The sequence below is a fragment of the Schistocerca serialis genome, chromosome 9 (assembly GCF_023864345.2).
Source record: "Schistocerca serialis cubense isolate TAMUIC-IGC-003099 chromosome 9, iqSchSeri2.2, whole genome shotgun sequence".
NCBI classification, from domain to species: Eukaryota; Metazoa; Arthropoda; class Insecta; order Orthoptera; family Acrididae; genus Schistocerca; species Schistocerca serialis.
Window position 1 is genome coordinate 323,818,333 of NC_064646.1, and position 22,027 is coordinate 323,840,359.

At 38.1% G+C, this 22,027-nt stretch overlaps 1 protein-coding gene across 1 annotated transcript in view; it reads left to right on the forward strand.

Moving 5' to 3' along the window:
- The window catches only part of LOC126418712 (anoctamin-4-like), a 404,589-nt gene that overhangs the window by 351,363 nt on the left and 31,199 nt on the right, over window positions 1-22,027 (forward strand). The window contains exons 17-18 of the mRNA XM_050085615.1: window positions 11,075-11,180; window positions 11,284-11,465. Coding sequence (XP_049941572.1) covers window positions 11,075-11,180; window positions 11,284-11,465 — 288 coding nt within the window. The remainder of the gene's footprint in view (window positions 1-11,074; window positions 11,181-11,283; window positions 11,466-22,027) is intronic.

Here is a 22,027-nt window from a genome sequence, read left to right on the forward strand (position 1 = left end):
AAATTAAGACACTTATCATAGCGATGGACGAGCTTGGAAATTCCTTCGTCATAAAATTCAGCCGCCTGCGCCTTCAACCACGTAATGACTGTCTTTTGGGACAGAAAAGGTGTGATTTTTGTGGATTTCCTGGAAAAAGGCACTACAATAAACTCTCAAAGGTCTTACCAAACTCTGCACAACCTCAGAAGAGCAATAGAAAACAAGCGCAGGGGAAAGTTGGGCTCAAAGATCTTGCTGATTCACGACAATGCCCGGGCTCAGACGGCAAATGCCACTCGTGAAGTTCTCGAATCTTTTAAGTGGGAGTTGTTTCCTCATCCGCCGTATAGTCCAGACCTGGCACCGAGCGACTTCCCCTTATTCCCAGCAATGAAGAAGTGGTTGGCTATGCAGCGTTTTGATGACGACGCACAGCTTCAAGAAGAGGTAACCACGTGGTTGAAGGCGCATGCGGCCGAATTTTACGGTGAAGGAATTTCCAAGCTCGTCCATCGCTACGATAAGTGCCTTAATTTAAATGGCAACTATGTAGAAAAGTAGTATTTAAGTGTGGCTTTCATCTGTATATAATAAAAAAAAATTTCCAATACTTTATTTATTTTTAATTCCAAAACGTAATGTACTTTGTGGATAGCCCTCGTAAGTGTAAGGCTGTGTGGAGGGTCATTAAAGCAGAATTAGGCACAGGTAGTCATAATGTAAAAGTTACAACTGATGTTAATGTCACCCCAGATGAATTTAAGCTCTTTTTTATCAATGCAGCAAACTCTAATCCCTCATCTCCTCATAAGAAGAGTTCAAAATCAAACTCACAATCTACTTACATAAACCAATTTTTACAAAACTTTGCTGATACCATGCCAACCTGTAATTGGGGACATGTGGAAATAAGAGATGTAATTAAATCATTGGCAAAGTTAAGTGACTCCAGATCAGAAGATATTTATGGCCTCTCAAATTTTGTGATTTAAAAAATAATCGACTTGATGTCATTCCCTCTCTGCACACTCATAAACTGGATATTTGACAGTGGTATTTTTCCAGAATGTATAAAGAAGACGGTAGTAATTCCATTACACAAAAAGGGTGATAAATCCTGCACTAATAATTATCGTCCAATTTCTCTGATACCTATTTTTTCAAAAATAATCGAATATTGTATACAAAAGCAAATTAACATGCATTTGTCAAAAAACAGTACAGGGTGTTACAAAAATGTACGGCCAGACTTTCAGGAAACATTCCTCACACAGAAAGAAAGAAAATATGTTATGTGGACATGTGTCCGGAAACGCTTACTTTCCATGTTAGAGCTCATTTTATTACTTCCCTTCAAATCACATTAATCATGGAATGGAAACACACAGCAACAGAATGTACCAGCGTGACTTCAAACATTTTGGTACAGGAAATGTTCAAAATGTCCTCTGTTAGCGAGGATACATGCATCCACCCTCCATCGCATGGAATCCCTGATGCGCTGATGCAGCCCTGGAGAATGGCGTATTGTATCACAGCCGTCCACAACACGAGCATGAAGAGTCTCTACATTTAGTACCGGGATTGAGTAGACAAGAGCTTTCAAATGCCCCCATAAATGAAAGTCAAGAGGGTTGAGGTCAGGAGAGCGTGGAGGCCATGGAATTGGTCCGCCTCTACCAATCCATCGGTCACCGAATCTGTTGTTGAGAAGCGTACAAACACTTTGACTGACACGTGCAGGAGCTCCATCGTGCATGAACTACATGTTGTGTCGTACTTGTAAAGGCACATGTTCTAGCAGCACAGGTAGAGTATGCCGTATGAAATCATGATAACGTGCTCCATTGAGCGTAGGTGGAAGAACATTGGGCCCAATCAAGACATCACCAACAATGCCCGCCCAAACGTTCACAGGAAATCTGTGTTGATGACGTGATTGCACAATTGTGTGCAGATTCTCGTCAGCCCACACATGTTGATTGTGAAAATTTACAATTTGATCTCGTTGGAATGAAGCCTCATCCGTAAAGAGAACATTTGCACTGAACTGAGGATTGACACATTGTTGGATGAACCATTCGCAGAAGTGTACCCATGGAGGCCAATCAGCTGCTGATAGTGCCTGCATACGCTGTACGTGGTACGGAAACAACTGGTTCTCCCGTAGCACTCTCCATACAGTGACATGGTCAACGTTACCTTGTACAGCAGCAACTTCTCTGACTCTGACATTAGGGTTACCGTCAACTGCACGAAGAATTGCCTCTTCCATTGCTGGTGTCCTCGTCGTTCTAGGTCGTCCCCAGTCGCGAGTTATAGGCTGGAATGTTCCGTACTCCCTAAGACGCCGATCAATTGCTTCGAACATCTTCCTGTCGGGACACCTTCATTCTGGAAATCTGTCTCGATACAAACGTACCGCACCATGGCTATTGCCCCATGCTAATCCAAACATCAAATGGGCATCTGCCAACTCCGCATTTGTAAACATTGCACTGACTGCAAAACCACGTCCATGATTAACACTAACCTGTTGATGCTACGTACTGATGTGCTTGATGCTAGTACTGTAGAGCAATGAGTCACATGTCAACACAAGCACCGAAGTCAACATTACCTTCCTTCAATTGGGCCAACTGGCCGTGAATCGAGGAAGTACAGTACATACTGACGAAACTAAAATGAGCTCTAACATGGAATTTAAGCGTTTCCAGACACATGTCCACATAACATCTTTTCTTTATTTGTGTGAAAGGAATGTTTCCTGAAAGTTTTGCCGTACCTTTTTGTAACACCCTGTATACTGACTAAGTCTCAATATGGTTTTAGGGCCCAGTTATCAACAATTAATGATGTTGAAAATGTTGTTTCTGTTGTGCAATCTTCTTTTGAATCCAAATTATCTGCTGAAGCCACACTAGTGGACTTAAGCAAAGCATTTCATTCTGTAAACCACACAATACTGCTGGAAAAACTATGGTGTTATGACATTAGGGATCTGGAACACTCCCTCATTAAATCATATCTCAGTAACAGAAAGCCAACTGTAAGCTACATCGGTCAAAAGTCACAGTTACTGAATGTCACTAGAGGTGTTCCCCAAGGATCAGTGCTTGGGCCATTACTGTTTATAATATTTATAAATGACGTGCCCAGCAATATGCCATGCAAATCTGTGCTTTACACAGATGATACAACTTTCATCAATTCAGGGAAGGACATAAATAAACTGATTTTCTCAGATTATCCAATATGTGGTTCGAAGCCAATGAGTTAGCTATTAACTGTGGAAAGACTGTAAATATATCCTTCAGCTTATCCAATGCTGATATTGAGTACACTTCTACCAAACTTCTTGGCATATACTTAGATACAAAATTAAGCTGGCAGAGTCACATAGACAACATATCTTGAAAGCTTTCGCGACTTATCTATCTACTGAAAAAATTATGTACCTGTGTTTCTGAAAGCCTGCTGATTAATTCCTATTATGCATTCTTTCATTGCCATATTAGCTATGGTAGTCTTCTATGGGGTAATTCTCCATGGTCCAGGAAAATTTTTATTTGGCAGAAGAAAGTCATCAGGAGCATCTCTGGGATTACCAAAAATAACATATCATGTAGGTCATACTTCAAAGAATTACAGATAATGACAGTCCCTTCTCTTTGTATATAAGCTGGCTTTTGTGCATAAAAGAAAAGTTTAACAGTTACAACCTTAGGCAGTCTGTTCATAATCATAACACTCGTCTAACATTTAAGATAGACATATCAACAACTCAACTCACGAAAACACAAGACAGTTATGAATACATGGGAATAAGGCTTTTCAACACATTACCTGTGCAGGCACATTGTGTCTCTCTTGATATATTTAAATGTAAGACTAAAAAATGGCTGAAAGACAAAGCTTTTTAGTGTTAAAGAATTTGAAAACTCTTCAAAAATAGACCTGACTTATGAAACAACTTGCAACTCTGTTTTTACCTCTTCCTAAGCTTTTTTTGTCTCTGTATTTCCACATTTAACTGTTAAACATGTGGAAAAATCCTTATGTATGAAATGTATTCTTTTATTATGAACATTCTTTAAAATGCACACTTTAGTTATGTTGGATATCTTTATGCGTCAAATGTATTCCTTTATTATGTACGTTCTTTTAAAATGTATACTTTAGCTTTGTGTGATACCTCACAATAGTTATATTTCTTAATATGTAAATTGTACATTACTCATGATGACATCGATTGCATGTAAATGCTTCAAGATGGATAAATAAATAAATAAATAATTGTGAGAGAGTAGATTCAGCCCTCCATGCCTCCTAATCTGTTGATCAACTTCTCTGTAGTACAGTCATTGGGAATCATTCAGTTCATTAACATCGTGAAGTAAGTTATGTTATGAGTAATATCTTTTGTAAAAGTACTTTGAGTCTGCAGGATTAATTCACTTTGACAAAATCATATATTCACTGTACTTTGTGTGTGTTGATAAACTCGGGACCTATTTGTGAAAGTGCACTCTAGAAATATTGCCACTGTGAAAATACTGTGTAGTCCAGTGGAAGTGTGTAGCTGTGATCAATGTTCTGTACGAAACGTTACGGACAATCTGATCTTTATATTATTTTGAGTGACAATAAATATGAAGTTGATGCTGTATTGCATACATCATTACAAAAACCTGGTATAAAACTAAATTACAGCCAGAAACCAGACAATGGTCATTCAATGATGAGCTACTGAGATCTCCCTATCACAAATGACATATGTTACAAATGGTGCCCCTATAGTGAACCAAGGTTTAGGCCAGTTAGACAAACGTGAATCATTCAATATCATCCACATTTAAAGTTGCACTTTGCAAACCATTGTGAGGTGCATGGCAGAGGGTTCACCTCATTGTACTAATTTATAGCGTCTCTTTCAGTGCCATTCACATGTGGAGCATGGAAGAATGATTGTTTGAATGCCTCTGTGCATGTAGTAATTATTCTACTCTTATACAACAATCCCTATGTGAGCAACATGTAGAGGGTTGTAGTATATTTTTTAGAATAATCCTTTAACTCTGGTTCTTGAAACTTTGTTAACAGACTTTCTTGGGACAGTTTACATTTATCTTCAAGAGTCTTTCAGCTCAGTTCCTTCAGTATCTCTGTGACACTCTTCCACAGATTAAACAGACCTGTGACTATTTGTGCTGCCCTTCTCTGTATATGTTCAATACCCCCTGTTAGTGCTATCTGGTATCGGTCCCACACACTTGAGCAGTATTCTAGAACCAGTTGCATGAATAATTTGTAAGCAATCTCTTTTGTAGACTGGTTGCACTTCTCCAGAATTCTACCAACAAACCAAAGTTACCATCTTCTTCACATATGACTAAATGTATATGATCATTCCATTTCATGTCCCTACAACCCTAGAAAGTGTTAGATATTTGTATGAGTTTTCTGATTCCAACAGTGACTCATTGATATTATAGTCATAGGATGCTACTTTCTTTCTTTCTTTCTTTCTTTTCAGTTTTAAAATACACATTGCTCCATGGGGTCATGGGTTTTGCGGAAGCATTTTATACATTGGAGCATTTTCAGTCTTTCCTTTTTCTCATTTGTTTGAAATTAACAAGGATGTTTGCATAAGTTACAACTCATAAATTTGAAATCCCAGAAAGAAGGTCGTCCTATCAATTTTACTTTAAAGTTGAAAAGTATGAGGGGGAGCATTGTTTTGAAGATAAATACTTTCTTAAAAAATGGAACTTTCTGTCAGTTAATTTGTTTGAAACATAGCACAGGTTACACAAATCATGAAGTTTGTTTAGAATGTTCCCCACTACAATTATTATTCATTGTCTAAACAAAGCCATTTTTATGTAATGAGAAACATCTTACTTACAAAATGTAAGCAATATTTTATACAATCTTTTGAGTATCGAGATGTTTACCTCCACACTAAAGCTGACACTTGCCTGTTATCTCTTCTTCTTCATTAGTTGGTGCCTCTGTAATGTGACATTGCTATGCTTCTGTCCTCTCTTAAATTTCTGTAAGTTCATCTGCATATTACTGTTTGCTCATTGTAATCCTTCTTTTCCTTTCTTCTTATTGTTCTGACAAAATCCCAATCCTGTCCTCTTTTATATTTTTCTCACTTGTCTTCGCTTGTTTATGCACCAAAGTAGTGCTCATTAAAAATGAAGGCACATAACCTGTTGTTGTATTTAAGGCTTTTGAAGACAATAACTACTGGGTGTTGTGTGATGTCCTTAGGTTAGTTAGGTTTAAGTAGTTCCAAGTTCTAGGGGACTGATGACCATAGATGTTAAGTCCCATAGTGCTCAGAGCCATTTGAACCATTTTTAAGACAATAACTAAATAGAGAATGAGAGAAATAAACAAAATAATTCAAATGGTCTTGAATGTTTATGATAGTTGAATAGGCTTTTTAAATCCTTAAGCCCACTGTCTTTAAAATTAAGCTTCTGATACTTCTGAAATGTGACTTACTTAGACTCAGTTCTTCCAATACTTAGTACCATATCAGGCAACAAGTTTCCTTCTGAGAACTTTATCAGCTACTCTGATCAGCTACCAAGTATTTTGTTTCCTCTCACTTTATATCCATGCATTGAAAAGCCTCTGCAAAAGTTCATTTCCAGGTGTTATGTGGATTGCATTTGTGTGAAGACTCCAGAAGTTTTTGCAGACATGCTGCTGATGTCAACATGTATGTCCCATTATTACAGATAACGGAGCCAAGATATAGAAATTTGTCAACCTCTTGTGATTCTTTCCATTGCACTATAATTTGAGTAGCTACTTTTCCACTTATTGTGCACATTGTGTTTTCTTATAACCTACAGAACTAGTAATTTCATCCAGCTCGGTAGTCACTAACTGTAAACTGTATGGTGTTTCAGCTGGAAGAAAAATGTCGTGAGCAAAACCAAGACCCATAAAACTTGATGCTCATTCAAAAGCATGCTTATTTTGGAGCTGGCCATATTTTTTTCTGACTATAAAATGTATAACTAATATGAGAAGGAATAGTGACAAAATGCATCCTTGTCTGACACTTCTCAGAATTCTAAAAGATGAGGTGTTCACACCTTCTATTTTTACACAGCAACCGGAGTCTAGATTCCTGTTTCTGAAAACATCAGTGAGATGTTCAGGAAGTTCACATAAGCAAACAGTATTCCACAATGATTCTTGGTATATATGGTCAGAAACTTGTTTAAAAACAACAAAGTTTATGTGCATGAATAGTCGAATTCCATCATTGTTCTATTATGTTTTCCTGAACAAGCATTTGTTCAGGGCAGAATATCCCACTTCAAAAGGTACCCTTTTTAGAAAAATCAAGCAAAAGACGTTGCTTGGTGTTTTAACTGGACAAGGCTTGGGACCCGGTTATATTTTTAATTTGTTCTGAGGGAAAAACATTTTATTCATAATGATATGTGTGGCCACACCTGACATTTGTTTTTTAAAAAAATGGCTCTGAGCACTATGGGACTCAACTGCTCAGGTCATTAGTCCCCTAGAACTTAGAACTAGTTAAACCTAACTAACCTAAGGACATCACAAACATCCATGCCCGAGGCAGGATTCGAACCTGCGACCGTAGCGGTCTTGCGGTTCCAGACTGCAGCGCCTTTAACCGCACGGCCACTTCGGCCGGCATTTGTTTTTAGCAACACGAGCATGCATTCCAACAGACGGTGGACATGCTGTTTCACCTTTATGCAGGTGCGTGTGTGCCACAGATGGAACAATATTTTCAGAGGGCACTGATTTTGATAAGGATGCTCCTGTGTGGCAGACACCAATGAGTATGTATCTCTGCATCAGTTTTCACTATAAAGCCGAGAGTGTGAACTAGCAGTCTCCAGTGGTGGACACTCACCTGAAGATGGCTGGATGGTTGCCAGCCAAAACATTGTGGCAAGAAGTCAACATGATCTGGCTGAAATCCTGAAACCTTATAGAATATTTAGTATTCTGGGAAAATGTCAAGAATTCCTTGGGATGTCATTGTTTATTTAGAAAGACCGCAGTAACCTCAGTTTTATTTGGGTTTCCATTTATTAAGTAATCACTCAATTTTGTTGGATCTCTCATGTCCATAATATCTTTACTCTGGAAGACTAATGCTAGGTTGCCTACATACTGGATATTCGTGGAGTCTGTGCCTTGCACGTCATGGATATACATGTTAAATTGAATGGGGGCCAAAGCTGATCACTGAGGTAAGCCATTGTTTAGAGTCTTCCATCTGCTGGCTCGTCTATTCAGGATCTTAAAGTGCCTGTCAGGGAGTATATTGTTTACTAGAAATGCCAGCTTTTGACTTGGGATGATTTCAATAAACTTTGACATCAATCCCTCCCTCCACACAGTGTCATAAGCTGCCATAAGATCCACAGAAACTGCAGCTGATTTAAGACCCCAATGAAACCTCACTTTCACAAGAGTTATCAGTGTTAAGGCCTGGTTGTAGCAGCTCCATTTCCTAAAGCCACCTTGTTCAACAGGACTGAATTGATCAATGACAGCTTGAATGTTATGTAGAAAAAGCCTTTCTACTAGCTTATATGTCACATTTTATTTTAGCCTGCTTGAAAAGCTTTGGTGTTCCCAGTTCTCAGAATCTCACTGAAAAATTCAGTGAACCACAATTTTGTTTTAAATCTGATGGCCTTAGGAAGCTGTGGATATGTGCCAACAAAGCCAGCAGATGTATTTGTGTGTTCAAGACTATGTCACGTTCCTCAGTCCAGAGATCAGATGAATAGTCTGGATATAGTTTTAGATGGGGCTTCTTTATGTACAATTCACTTTTCACAGTTTGTGTGTGTGCCTTGTCTATTTTAGTTCTCAAAATCTTATTAGTCTGGCTGCAGTAGAACTGGTATTCTCCTATGGGACTGTGCTTGATAGCCTTGGATCTGTACCAGGTTTTCTCATAAGGTTCCATGCTTTCTAACTAGAATGTGTAAAGTTGAGCCCTGCCATTGTTTCATGCCTTTTTTTCTGTTCTCATTGAGAGCTCTCAAGAAGTCATCAACTTTCGTGTATTTGCAAGATTCTTGATATTTAGCATGTAGCTCATTGCATTCTTGAGACCATCCAGGAATGTATGCTTCCTGGAATCCATGTAAAATATATTCCTGTTATGAACTTTAGTTGCACCCATAGATAATTCATAATTGGATGGAATGTGGAGGTGAGGGGGAGGGGGAATCCACTGAACAGTATTATCAAGACGTTTATGAAACAGTTCCAAGTAAGTTTACAAGTTGAAGATTCCAATGAGATTGAGGGATGGACATATCCTGTAAACTGAATCATTACACATCATTTCGATAAAAGAATCATTCCAATAATCTATGGAACATGTAACTAACTAACAGGACCTGATGGAACCAGAATTAATCATTAACAATCAAGTTTCAGACCTGGAAAGAATTATAGATCGCAGGTTCTTAATCTAATCCAGTATATAGAAGATGCATTCAAAGCATACAATATTACAGGTGCAGCTTTATTGATGTGACAGCTGCTTATGATACTGTCAGTCACAGTTTATAGGTAAAAGAGAGGGCTTACCAAAAACTATGGTTTCACCATAGTCATTGAAAAATTACTTAATGTTCTATGTGGACTTTCAGGGACAACACTGACACTGCCAAAGTAAAAAATAAATAAATAAACTGTCAGTCACAGTTTATAGGCAAAAGAGGTCTATGGGCATACCGAGAACTATGGTTTCACCATAGTCATTGAAAAATTACTTAAGGTTCTATGTGAACTTTCAGGGACAACACTGAAAAAAAGGGGGGCGGGGGGGGGGGGGGGGGGGGGGAAGGTGGTTGTTATGAAGATGTGTATTGTCCCTTGCTCTTGTTAACATCTGTGATGATCATTGTCAGTTCTAGTCTACACCAGGAGTTTTCCTTACAAATGTGACAACTCAAGTTAAGTTCACTTGAAAGATACTTTGAAAAAGGTGAAGTATCAACTACTATAATAATCAACCTCACTGTAACCAGATAAAGCATCACCTTGTGCTTTCCACCTTAAAGACAGACAGACACATCATAAACTCAGTATCTTATGGTAAGGAGTAGAATTGGATGCTCTATTATATCCAAAATTTTGTATGTCCCATTTGGTTGCACCCTGAGGTGCAACTAGCATTGCCATAACTTGAGTCTGAATGTGGAAGCCAGAAGTGACTTAGGAAGATAAACTAGCAACAAACGCATAAGACTCTTGCCCAAGAGCTTTAAGAACAATGTCATTACCAATCTCTTTGGTAATATATGCTTGCCCTGTGTGCTACAAATCTGGCCATACCAAAGAAGTTGACAAGGCACCAAATAAGATGTACAGGCTTGTTACTGGATATTTATTTCCTGCATAACTTACCAAAACCTGCTCACTAAGCCTAGCCACCCATTATATGATTAAGTTCAAACCATCCAGAGATTGAAGTCAAGACTTTATGAAAAGCAGCATCTTCTTGCAAATGATTCCATCCAAAATAAGAATGAAAATGTGGAAGAACAAACTGGAAGCAACGTTCATTGGCCTCAACCATCTGAAAATCCCCCTGCTAGCCACCAAAATAAGTGGACTATTTGGTTTACTCTCAATCACTTATGCTGTGGAATCACAAGAACCAGATGTTATCCCCAAAAATAGGGATTTCCAGTCATCACTACCAGTTGTGGAGAAGTACAAACAATGAATCACTTGATCGCCTGCCAGATCTATTCCATGTCCTGAAAAAGGAAAATTTATTTTAGGTGACTCCAACAAGTGTTCTTGATGTTACTTGCTTTTGGTCATCAATGTTGTAATCTTCTATGGCTCCTATTGCTGGACTTGTTTACTTTTGTAACTTGCATTATGAAACCTGTTTTTTAAATTAACATTATAACAACAAAGAAAAGCAAATGTAAGTTTTAATTTCTGTGTGACCAATAGTACTGTTATAAATAAAACGTGAAGTGAACTGAAATACCTCAATTAGAAGTATATCTAACTGCTATTTTTTTGTATTTCCCAGGGCTTTGTTATAGCATACACATCAGACTTTATTCCTCGACTGGTGTACAAATATGCATATTCACCAGATGGTTCCCTAAAAGGTTATGTTGATTTCAGCCTTTCAGGTAGAGTACAAGCTATTGTTGTAGTATGTAGTAACTTGATATTGTTTTTGTACTTCCATATCTAGCATATCATGTAATTATGTGCACTATTTTAATATTTCAGCATTCAATACATCTGACTATGGAGCAGGTATGGGGCCAGATACAAGTCCTGGAGATTATTATCCTGAAGTGTGCTATTACCAGGGTTTTAGAAATCCCCCTGGCCATCCACATCAATATGAGTACTCGCCAGTTTACTGGCATGTCTTTGCTGCACGCATGACTTTTGTTGTTGCATTCGAGGTAAGATTTGCAGGCAAAGTATTCATCTTTGTTAGAGAACTGTTACTGCCTAGAAGTCAGTTTCATTAAGGGAAAGTGTTGTGACATGAAGATAGAGACATAAAAACATATGTTGTCCCCTGTTCAATGATTAAATTTATTGACTGATTTTAGCATTCTATGAAGCTGAAAAACAAAATCAAGCAAAATGGCACTTGTGCACTAGATCATCTTGGTGCTGTGCCCCATAGGATGTATACTTTCCTCTGGAATGTTGTCACCCCAGAGAATATTGTAAAAGCTGTGGCAAGTTTCACCAACTCCAAAAGTAGGGACTGTTATTGGTTTTCTAACTATGTAATGAAAAGAATAATACACCTTATCTGTCAACCTCTTTCTTTCATTTTTAATATGTGTTTAGAATCTGGAGTTTTCCCAGATGCACTCAAAACTGGTAAAGTGATACCAGTCCTTTAAAAGGGAGATAAGCATCTGCCCCAAAACTATCGACCAGTTTCTATTGTCCCAATTTTCTCTAAAGTTTTTGAATATGTAATGTACAGTCAACTAATAACTATTTTTATAAGCATGATCTCCTCTCCAACAGACAGTTTGCATACCAACATGGTAAAAATACCACTACTGCTGTCACTGAAGCTGTTAACCAGGTGTTAACTGCATTCGAAAATAAGGATCTAGTATCAGTCGTACTCTGTGATCTTAGCAAAGCCTTCGACTGCATACCATCTAACACCCTACTTGCAAAACTGGAATTTTATGGCATACACAAACCATCTTTGGATGTAATCGAATCATACTTAAGTAACAGGAGACAGTTTGTATCAATTAAAAATAGATGCTCCTCACTGAAGGAAGTTCAGACTGGAGTACCTCAGGGCTCGGTCCTAGGTCCTTTTCTGTTCATCATTGCAATTATGACTTACCTTACCATGTAGGAGCAAATTCAATTGTGTGTTATGCAGATGATACAACATTGCTCAATACACACCATGAAACAACAGAACTGCATCAGGCAACACAGGAAAAACTAGAACTAGTAATGGATTGGTTTTCTTCTAATGAACTCCTGTGTAATCCTGATAAAACACAAGAACTAATTCTGGGTTTAACTACAGCTGTTGAAAGCAAATCAGTAAAATTGATAGGATTCCACATTGATTCAAAATTAAACTGGGAGGAACACATTAGCCATATCTGCAAGAGAATAGCAAGAATGTGTTATCTCATCTGGAGACTGACAGATGTAGTCACTGATGAGTATCTAAAGGTGGTATATTTTGGCCTCTTTCAGTCACACATTTCCTACGGCATATTGTTATGGGGACATTCTTGCTTTGTCAGTGAAATGCTGAAAATTCAAAAAAAAGTAATCAGAATAATGAGCAAAGCTAAGCCCAAGGAACACTGCCATCCCCTCTTTATCAAGCACATGATATTAACTGTTGTGAATCTATACATCTACACAGCACTGCTTTATGTCAAAAGCAACTTAAATGAGTTCGAGACCAGAGAGAACATACATCCCCACAACATCAGAGGCAAACTGGACTTTGACATACCAAGACACAGACTCACAAAGACTGCAAACTCACACAAAATAATGAGTTTAAAACTCTTCAATAAACTTCCAGCATCTGCTCGGTCACTGCCCAGTAATATTTCCAAACGTAAGGTTTATGACTGGTTGCTCAAACACCCATTTTATAAGATAACAGAATATTCTGAAATAATCATTGACATTAGAATATAAGAATATTCCTAAAAGAAAAGGAATTAAATTGTAAAAACTTTACTGTAAAGTTATTGTTAATTGTATATTTAATGTTCAGACCTATTCCGCTGTAAGTGGTCAATGGTGAATAAACTGAATACTGAAAGAAATGTGCACAAGAGACTATCACAAAAAGTTTCTGGCATTGCATACTGTTTCTGTTGTGAGATATGAGGTTGTATTTTGTGCAGCATCTATAAATATTTGTAGTTCTACCACTGAAACCCTACACAATATATTGATGTTGTTTGGAAGTTATTGATAATTCTTCAGTTACAGGAGATTATGAAGAGTAAAATCCTATATATTTTTAAAACTGGTAATATAAGATGTGGACATTTAAGCGTTTCTGCATCAGTCATTCACCATCTTATAACCTGAAATGGAAAAAGGTCTTCTACCATGGAGTATGTGAAATTTTCAAATGAACTGAGTTCCTGTAATGTCTTAACAATTTTACTAGCCTTGAAAATGGAAATTTGTGTCAGTTTCGAATAGCTTCTATTTCAGATTTTATTTAACATGAGACTGGTTTTCGATAATACTTATACTTGATCTGCTTTTGCTTTCTGATTATTGGTGTGTAGTAGAGTAATAAAGTAATAGATGTAGTTATTGCAGTGTTGACACACTTTTCTTGATGCAATACTTTTAAATTTCAAATGAATATTTGTTTCTAGGTACATGAGCATGTTTGCACTATTGCATAAATAATTTTTTATCTCCAGGAAAACCTTTTGCGGTCCACTTATTATTAAACTTAGTATTAAAGAAACTTTTTGAATGAGCCCCTTCTTGCAATTGCTCGATCTGATTTGAACATGAACAAAATTTGTGTGCAAAATATACATGTTACTATCAGTTACTTACTTGATTGTTTCATTATTTTCATTTAAAGTATTAACATGAACAATCTTTTGGCAATTGACAGCTTCATGTTCATCCTTCTACATAATTTGTACAATAGAAATTTCATGTCCAAGCCCTGACTCTACTTAATCCAGTTTCAGTTTTATTCTTCCCAATCTGGATTCTGTATTGGTTACCCTTTCATCTATCTTACCTATTTTTTAGCTCAACTTTTCTGTTTTTTTCTTTTCACTTATAGCCATTTCTTTGACACCTAGTTCATTTCTGACCTCAACAATCGCAGTATTCAGTTCAGTAACTATTTCAAGTTTTGTTGTTAAAATATTCTTTTTTTTTATGAAATCTTGGTTTCTGTTATCCTCAGTTCTTTTTAAATCCTCTAATTTAGTTCTGAACTTTTGGTATCTATTTCCCTAAGTTCTTTCAAAATTTTGGTATCCATGCGGGTAAATTCTTTGAAAATCTGAACATGTTTCAGAAATTTTTGTATGCCTTTGAACATTTATTGCAGTATATTTTGAAAGTGTACTGAAGTCATGCTTGCATTTTGTACTAGACCAACCTGATCTAGCCCCGTTTATTCTAGACCTGACTGATTTAGTGGTACTGTGTCTACAGATGGTTCAACTATTCATACCTCATTCTCCTCCTCTTGTTCCTGTTTAATGTCATCTACTGACACTGCTAGATACATCATGTTGAAATATTTGCACAACACTGTTAGCAAAAAAACTTACAATGTAAATGTATGTAGTCATTAGCAATATTCTGCTCACTTTCATAGTAAGCTATATGTCACTGAAATGTAAATGAACTTTAGGAACTTACTTATTTGGTGTCATGAATAAACAGATGTCCAGTGTTCAGGTTCCATATATGTTAACAAGTTTTCACAGTTGCCATGTTAACCTGCTTTCAAAGTTATCAAAAGTGATGGCAGCATCCATCATGGCTTTGGTTTACACAAAAGATCTTTTAAAATTCTTCTGCAACAGAACAGAATCTATTATTTACTGTGCATTAGAATGCTATGGTATGGCACCAATTGAAATGTGACTCACAGTTTTCATCTCAGATCTATGATGGCTATTACACAAGAAATGATATTAGTGCAACAATCTCCAAATCTCAGAGGAAAGCCATGCATTTTCAAAATATAATGCTGGTGATTTCTGTCTCATTGAGCTTGTAGGCAATTAAAGTACTTTGTTGATTACTCCAGGATCCAATTCCATATTGTGCAATTATTTTTTATAAAAGGTTCTTGTGGAATTTCAAATAAAACCTATCACTGTGTTATTCAGTGATGTAATCACTTCCATTTATTCACTGGTAGAGCAACCCCAGTTCAAGGTAACAGATTATTTCACAATGGCTGTCATAATTGCATAGTACTTGACACAAAAGAGCACATCAAAATATATATTTACTCAGCATCACAACAGAATACCAATTCTATTTTTCATGCTTCAATGCCCAAAATAGCTGGCTTACTTGTGGTACCACAGGAGTGATTATATGTTGCCCTTTAAGCAGACAATAGACAGAGAACAATATTTGCAATGAAGTGGATCAGGGTATCAGCAAATTTCGTCAACAAATTCTGTATTTATGTGGTGGCCATTATTTATCAAAATACTGTAACAGGTGTGGTAGTGAAATTGGCAGTTTTGAAATCTCCACCTGTGATACAGATTTGTTCACAGTGATATAAAAGAAATATAGCATGAATTTACAATGCTTGCAATTTAAAATACTATCTCTTGAAAATGATATCATGTAGATGGCCACCATTTTCCTTCATACACATTTTACATATTTTATGGAAGTTAGACATCATATTTTGCAGCACTAGCACCAAAATTAGATTAAATTGGATAACCGTCAGTTCATGGATGGTGTATGGTGGGCCACACCAGAAGATTTGATATTTTAAATGACCCCAAAGGAAGATATCACATGCTGAAAAGTCAGCGGATCTTGGTGACCAGGGAATGTTCCTGTTCTTGAAGAGGAGATGACCAGTAAACGTGTTCTATAGAGAAATAATGGAATGCCTTGAAGTGTGACGAAAATCATCAAACTGTTGGACTAGAAAATGGTTCAACATGTGAACATAACACCTGGCAGATTAGCCAAGACTGCTAATTTGCTGCTTCTGGACTCAGGTAGGTGTGCTGTCCCCAGATCGAATCCGCCCAGTGTGCTGGCCAGCCTGGATGTGGTTTTTAGGTGGTTTTCTACATCCCACTAGGTGAATACCATGCTGGTCCCTACGTCCCACCTCAGTTACACTGCTCGCACACATCTGAACACATTCGCACTATTTCATAGATTACACTAGTCGCAGACAGTTGGGGCACATGTTGGGGGGGGGGGGGGGGGTACAGGGTGGCAGCAGGAAGGGCATCTGGCCACCTCCCATAAACTAACCTTGCCAAATCTGATTAACCATGCCGACCTTGCGTAACCACGGTAAAAGGCACAAGGGATAGATAGATAGATGTGAACATAACACTCTGTATTTCCAATAAGAGCTTTGTCATGAATGTCTTCAAAACAATAAGTCCCTATGATTTCAAACCTTGGTGGCTGAGTAGTCAGCACGACGGAATGTCATATCTAATGGCCCGGGTTCGATTCCTGGCTGGGTCGGAGATTTTCGCCACTCAGGGACTGGGTATTGTGTTGTCCCTATCATTATAATTTCATCCCCATATTGATACGCAAGTTGCCAAAGTGGCATCAACTCAAAAGACTTGCACCAGGTGAACGGTCTACCCGACGGGAGGCCCTAGCCACACGGCATTTTTTTTATTATTCCGAACTATGATAAACCACACCACACTACCACTCTCCAACTGTGAAGTGGCATTTTATGTAGCATTGCAGTATTTTCAAGTGACCAGTATATAAAGTTTTGCTTATTAACAAATCCTGACACATAAAAATTGGCCTCATTGCTCATGATCAGAGTGTCACACAGGCTTGGATTGTTGTTCATGTGTTCCAACAGTTCCCAGAAAAAGTGTCATCTCTTTGCAATGTTGCTGTGTTCAGTTTTTGCACTATTTGAATTTTGTATGTGTGGTATTGCCATTCCTTGTCTACTATTCACCAAATATTGTGATCTGATATGTCAAATTGCAACTGCAGTCCTTCACTGCACCATCTCAACTGAACATTGATATCCAGGTTAATGGCCAATGCTTGTTTTACAGATGATTCCACTCACATTTTTTGATTCCTAACATAACATACAATCTCCAGGGTTGCCAAATTGGCCCATTTGACTGGCACACCTATTAAAATTTTTTAGTTTCTGCATTTATAGTACGGGTAGTTTGAACATACTAGTTATTTGCATTTAATAGTTCAGGTAATTTTCTCAACACACATGTACTTTAAAGATAGTTTTCCAGGGAATGTTACTTTCCCAGTGTTGTGTATTATGCTGACAGCGAAAAAACCCAAACAGAATTCTGGTGTTAGAGATATTTCAAATCAGGTGTGTTTTGAAATTTTAAATTGTGATACAATTTAAATATTACTTATTTCAATAACTCAGTAGGAATTTGGCAAGAAATGAACTGCATCCACATACTCTATTTCTGAAGCTTCCTTATGAGCTTGAAATTCTTAAGAACTTTTTGTTATGAGCAAATTTGCGAGTTATAAATTTCATTAATTAATTTTTCAATAATATCCTCTAATAATTCATGTGGCTTTTTAGTCACTTACAAACACTGTATCTGTTATCAAACTAAACTGAGTGCCACTGTTAATTAAATTGCACTGCAATCTATTGGTTTTGCGTATTTGTGAATTTCAAACATGAGTGCAATCATGGCTTGTGAGAAAACTTTGTCCTCTTTGCTACATAGGTATCATAGATGGTATGTGAAAGCTTGTTATTTCAGTTACAAGAATTATTAGTTGCCAGCTGTGTATAGAAGCTTTTAGTGGTGAACCCAGCATTGAGCACCATGTAATGCAGTGTTCAATACCATACCAATTTCCTTACTGAATCAACCAATACATGGTATACCATGTTCATAAAATTTACTCAAGGAAGAGGGGTATTTACACATGGATGTGACTGATGTACATCTTGTCACATGGCCACATTATCCATGGTATGGCTTACATATCACCACATGTTGTCTGTCTTCCACTGTAAGGTGGCAATCATAGTCACTAGTTTGTGACAAGTGAGCTTGAGTTCTGCCTCCTGCAATTGTTCATCATTCAACATTTATCATTTCTGGAAGGTTATTTATTATTTATGGAATGCTGGAATTTGACAGAACATTGTACAGGGTGGGGCAAATACAAGTGGCCCAGAAAACAATGTCTCAGGGCACCAAGAAACACAGCGGAGGAAAGGCAATACAGGAGATGTTGGGTCCTGCTCAAAAAGTTGCTGAAGGTGGAATGAAGCTGGACTGATGGAATTGCTGCAGTCTCATCCAAAATGCTCTGCTGCAGTTCTTGAAGACTAATAGAGTTGCTGTGACACACCTTAGACTTGAGGGCTCCCCACACAAAGTAATCGCACACTGACAGATCAGGTGACGTGGGTGGCCACCTAGGTCTGCAACAGATTGGCTTCCGCTAACATCTCTGACAGGTGTGAAAATCATGTAAATGTATTCTAAGGTTTTGGCTCCTGTATGGGCGTGTGCAGTTGTTCCATCTTGTTGGAAGTAAATGTAGGTCTTTTACTCCTCTGTTTTATGCATACATCCATGTCCAATCATATCCGCTTGTCTGAGCCCCTTTTGTTTGCCCCAGCCTATACTTGTATGTATGTATAAATAGGAGCATTCCCTGCAGAGGCAATTCAGCTCCATGTGTACTCAATACACCAGTCAGTGTGAAGCGTTAGTTCTCATTGGTGACCATGCTGTCATAATTGATACTTGATTCTGGATTGCACATGATATACTGCAGTTTGATGGAGGCATTGGGTATCTCAGGCATTGACATCACCATGACTCCAACAAGGCTATGCAGAAACAATCTCTTCACAAACAGGAATCTCAGTACAAATAGTAAATTTCTCCTACAGTCTATATTATCAAGATACCTATGGACACATAAGCATTGGTGAGTCAGAGACACAACAGGCATTCAGCAGTATTTTCAGGAAATACTGACCAGGAACTAATGAAATTGCTAAAGGGATTAGGGCATGACATGGACACTAAATTCAAGGAGTGGTTTGAGAATGGGGGAAAGCTGAGACACGGGAACAAATTTTAAGTAGCAATTAAGAAAACATTTGGCAACTACTAGCAGCAAATCCACAAAACAGAAGAACAACTGAAGAGCAGAGGGAAATTACACTGTCATATGTACTGAATGTTTTGGTGATGTGTCATACAGTAAATCTTAAAATGATGGAAGCTGACAGTGTTTTACTCTCAGTGAAGAGCATGACAAAGGCTAGCTGTCAAGCACTTGTTTTGATGGAAGTCACCACAACAGAAGACTTCATCACTGTTGCACCTATAACACTCTCACCCTTACTAAAAAAATCCCATGATGAAACATGCTGTTGTTCATTCTGTCTTCTCTCTCTCTCTCTCTCTCTCTCTTTCTTGTATTAAACCAACCTGGTTAGCATGCTAGACTGATGAGCAATACCTGAGAATCTGTTAAACAACTAATTAAGTGCTTCCAGATTTTCATCTGAGTCTTCTTTTTATGCACAGTGTTTTAATGAACAACAAAGTTGTTTCTTCAAGTGCTGTGAGTTGTGGTATGTGTGTACTCACTGCCTGGACACCAACCAGACTGAACTACTGTAGTTCTTGCGTTACTATTTACAGCTGAGTTCAACTCATAATGCTTTCAATGTCCTTTGATGCTCTGTTATTTTTCTGAGCCCACAAGGATATTCCATGAAACATGCAGTCTCTCAGCATTTCCCCTGTGCTGGATGTGATGGCTAGCAAGATCTTAATGCTTTGAGTGCTGGACCCCAAGGGTTTCTTATTTTGAAACTACTGTCTCTGTCAGATTTTCCAACACCTTTCCTTTGATAAACTCCATAATTACACTGTTATAGAAACTTGGCATTTGCACCACAATACTCATTGTATTCCATTTCTGTGACAACTGATTTGCATCTCTCCTTGACTGTTCTAGTAACCTGGCCTGTGTAAGATATGTCACATTCACAAGGAATATGGTACACACCCAGCTGTCTGGGACCTGTATTGTCTTTAAATTTTTCTCTGCTCAGTTTCATTTCTGACCCCTTTTTGGGTATTCTCGATTCTGACTGCAACACACCCTCAACTGGACAGTGTGAGTACCTATTCCTTTAGAACACTATTCATACATGTTGTAATTCTCTCCTTGTCTGTAAGTGTATGATATGGATCAGAGAGCTCATCCTGATCAAAAGTAGGATCCAGCCCCATTGGAAGTTGGGAAAGTGCATCAGCATTGGCACAACTTGCTTTAGGGCAAAAATGTATTTCATTTTTGTATCACGGCAGAAAAAAGGCCCAATGCTGAAGGTAATGTGCTGCTTTATCAGACACTGTAGCAGAAGGATTACACATTCGAACCAAGTGCATAATGAAGTGGAACTGAGACCTATAAAAGAATACATGAAACTTTTTGAGGCTGTAGATGATGGCAAGCCCCCCCTTCTCAACATGGTAATAGCACTGCTGAGCAGAGTTGAGTGTTTCTGATGCATAAGGTATTGGACATTCGAAACCATCCTCGTAGCGATGCCAGGTGGTTGCTAGGATGGAAGCTATGCAAACAAGGAGCAGAATGTAATTTAGATTTCTAAAGTGTGAATGCACACTTGCAGGCCTGCATCCACCAAAAGAGAACATCCTTGTGGAGCAATTTGTGGAGAGGATGAGCCAATGCGGCCATACCCGGAAAGAATTTCTGAACATAAGCCATTTTCCCTAAACATTCTGAGTTCTTTCTCATTGGAATGGTGAGGCAGGGTTGTGATAGCAGTGACATGATAATGTAAAGTCTTTACACCATTCTGAGAAACCTGAAACCCTAAATATACAATGGATGCCTTAATAAAAGTCAGTGATAGACTAAGCATTAACAGAAACTCCAAAGTCATCACAAAGGCAAACCTGATCACTTGGTTTTTTAACAATCAGAAGAGGGGGCTAGACCACCCATTGGACATATCGGGTTGTATGACCCTCAGCAGTGTCCATCTGCTCAATTCTCATTTCACTTGATCATGCAAGGCCATTGGAAAAGGATGTGCATGGAAAAATTCGGCCACACCATAGGTTTCAAGAAAATGTGGGTCATAAAATTAGTGGCACTGCCCAACCCATCCAAAGAAAAAAGACAAGAACTCAAAACATACAACTCTAATTACTAGTAAGGGACCTGGTTGGAAATGAGGTGCACCATGTCTGCAATGGAAAAGCCAAAAGCATTGAAAGCATCAAAACTGAACAAACTGTTGGTACCAGCATCATGCACTACCAGAAAAATCAAGGAACAAACCGCAGATTTATACACAGTGGGATCTGTAAAAAATGGGGATAAGCTGCTTGTTGTAACTCACTAAACATTCAGTAACCAGCGCCAGAGATCCAAGTCTGTCTAAGTTTGTGAGTTTGTGAGTACTTGCACACCAGTCAGAATGAAGTGTTAGTCCTCACTGTTGATCAAAACTCATACTTGATTCTGTATTCTATATGACATAGTGTGAGTGAGGCACAGGGCATCTGGGACACTGACAGTCCTGATGGTTCCAATAAGGCTATGCAGAACCAATCCCCTCATGAGCAGGACCCTCAGTACAAACAGTACATTTCTCCTACAGTCTGTATCATCAAGGTATCTGTGGACACATAAGCATTGGTGGATCGGAGACACAACAGGTATTCAGCAGTATTTTCAGGAAATGCTG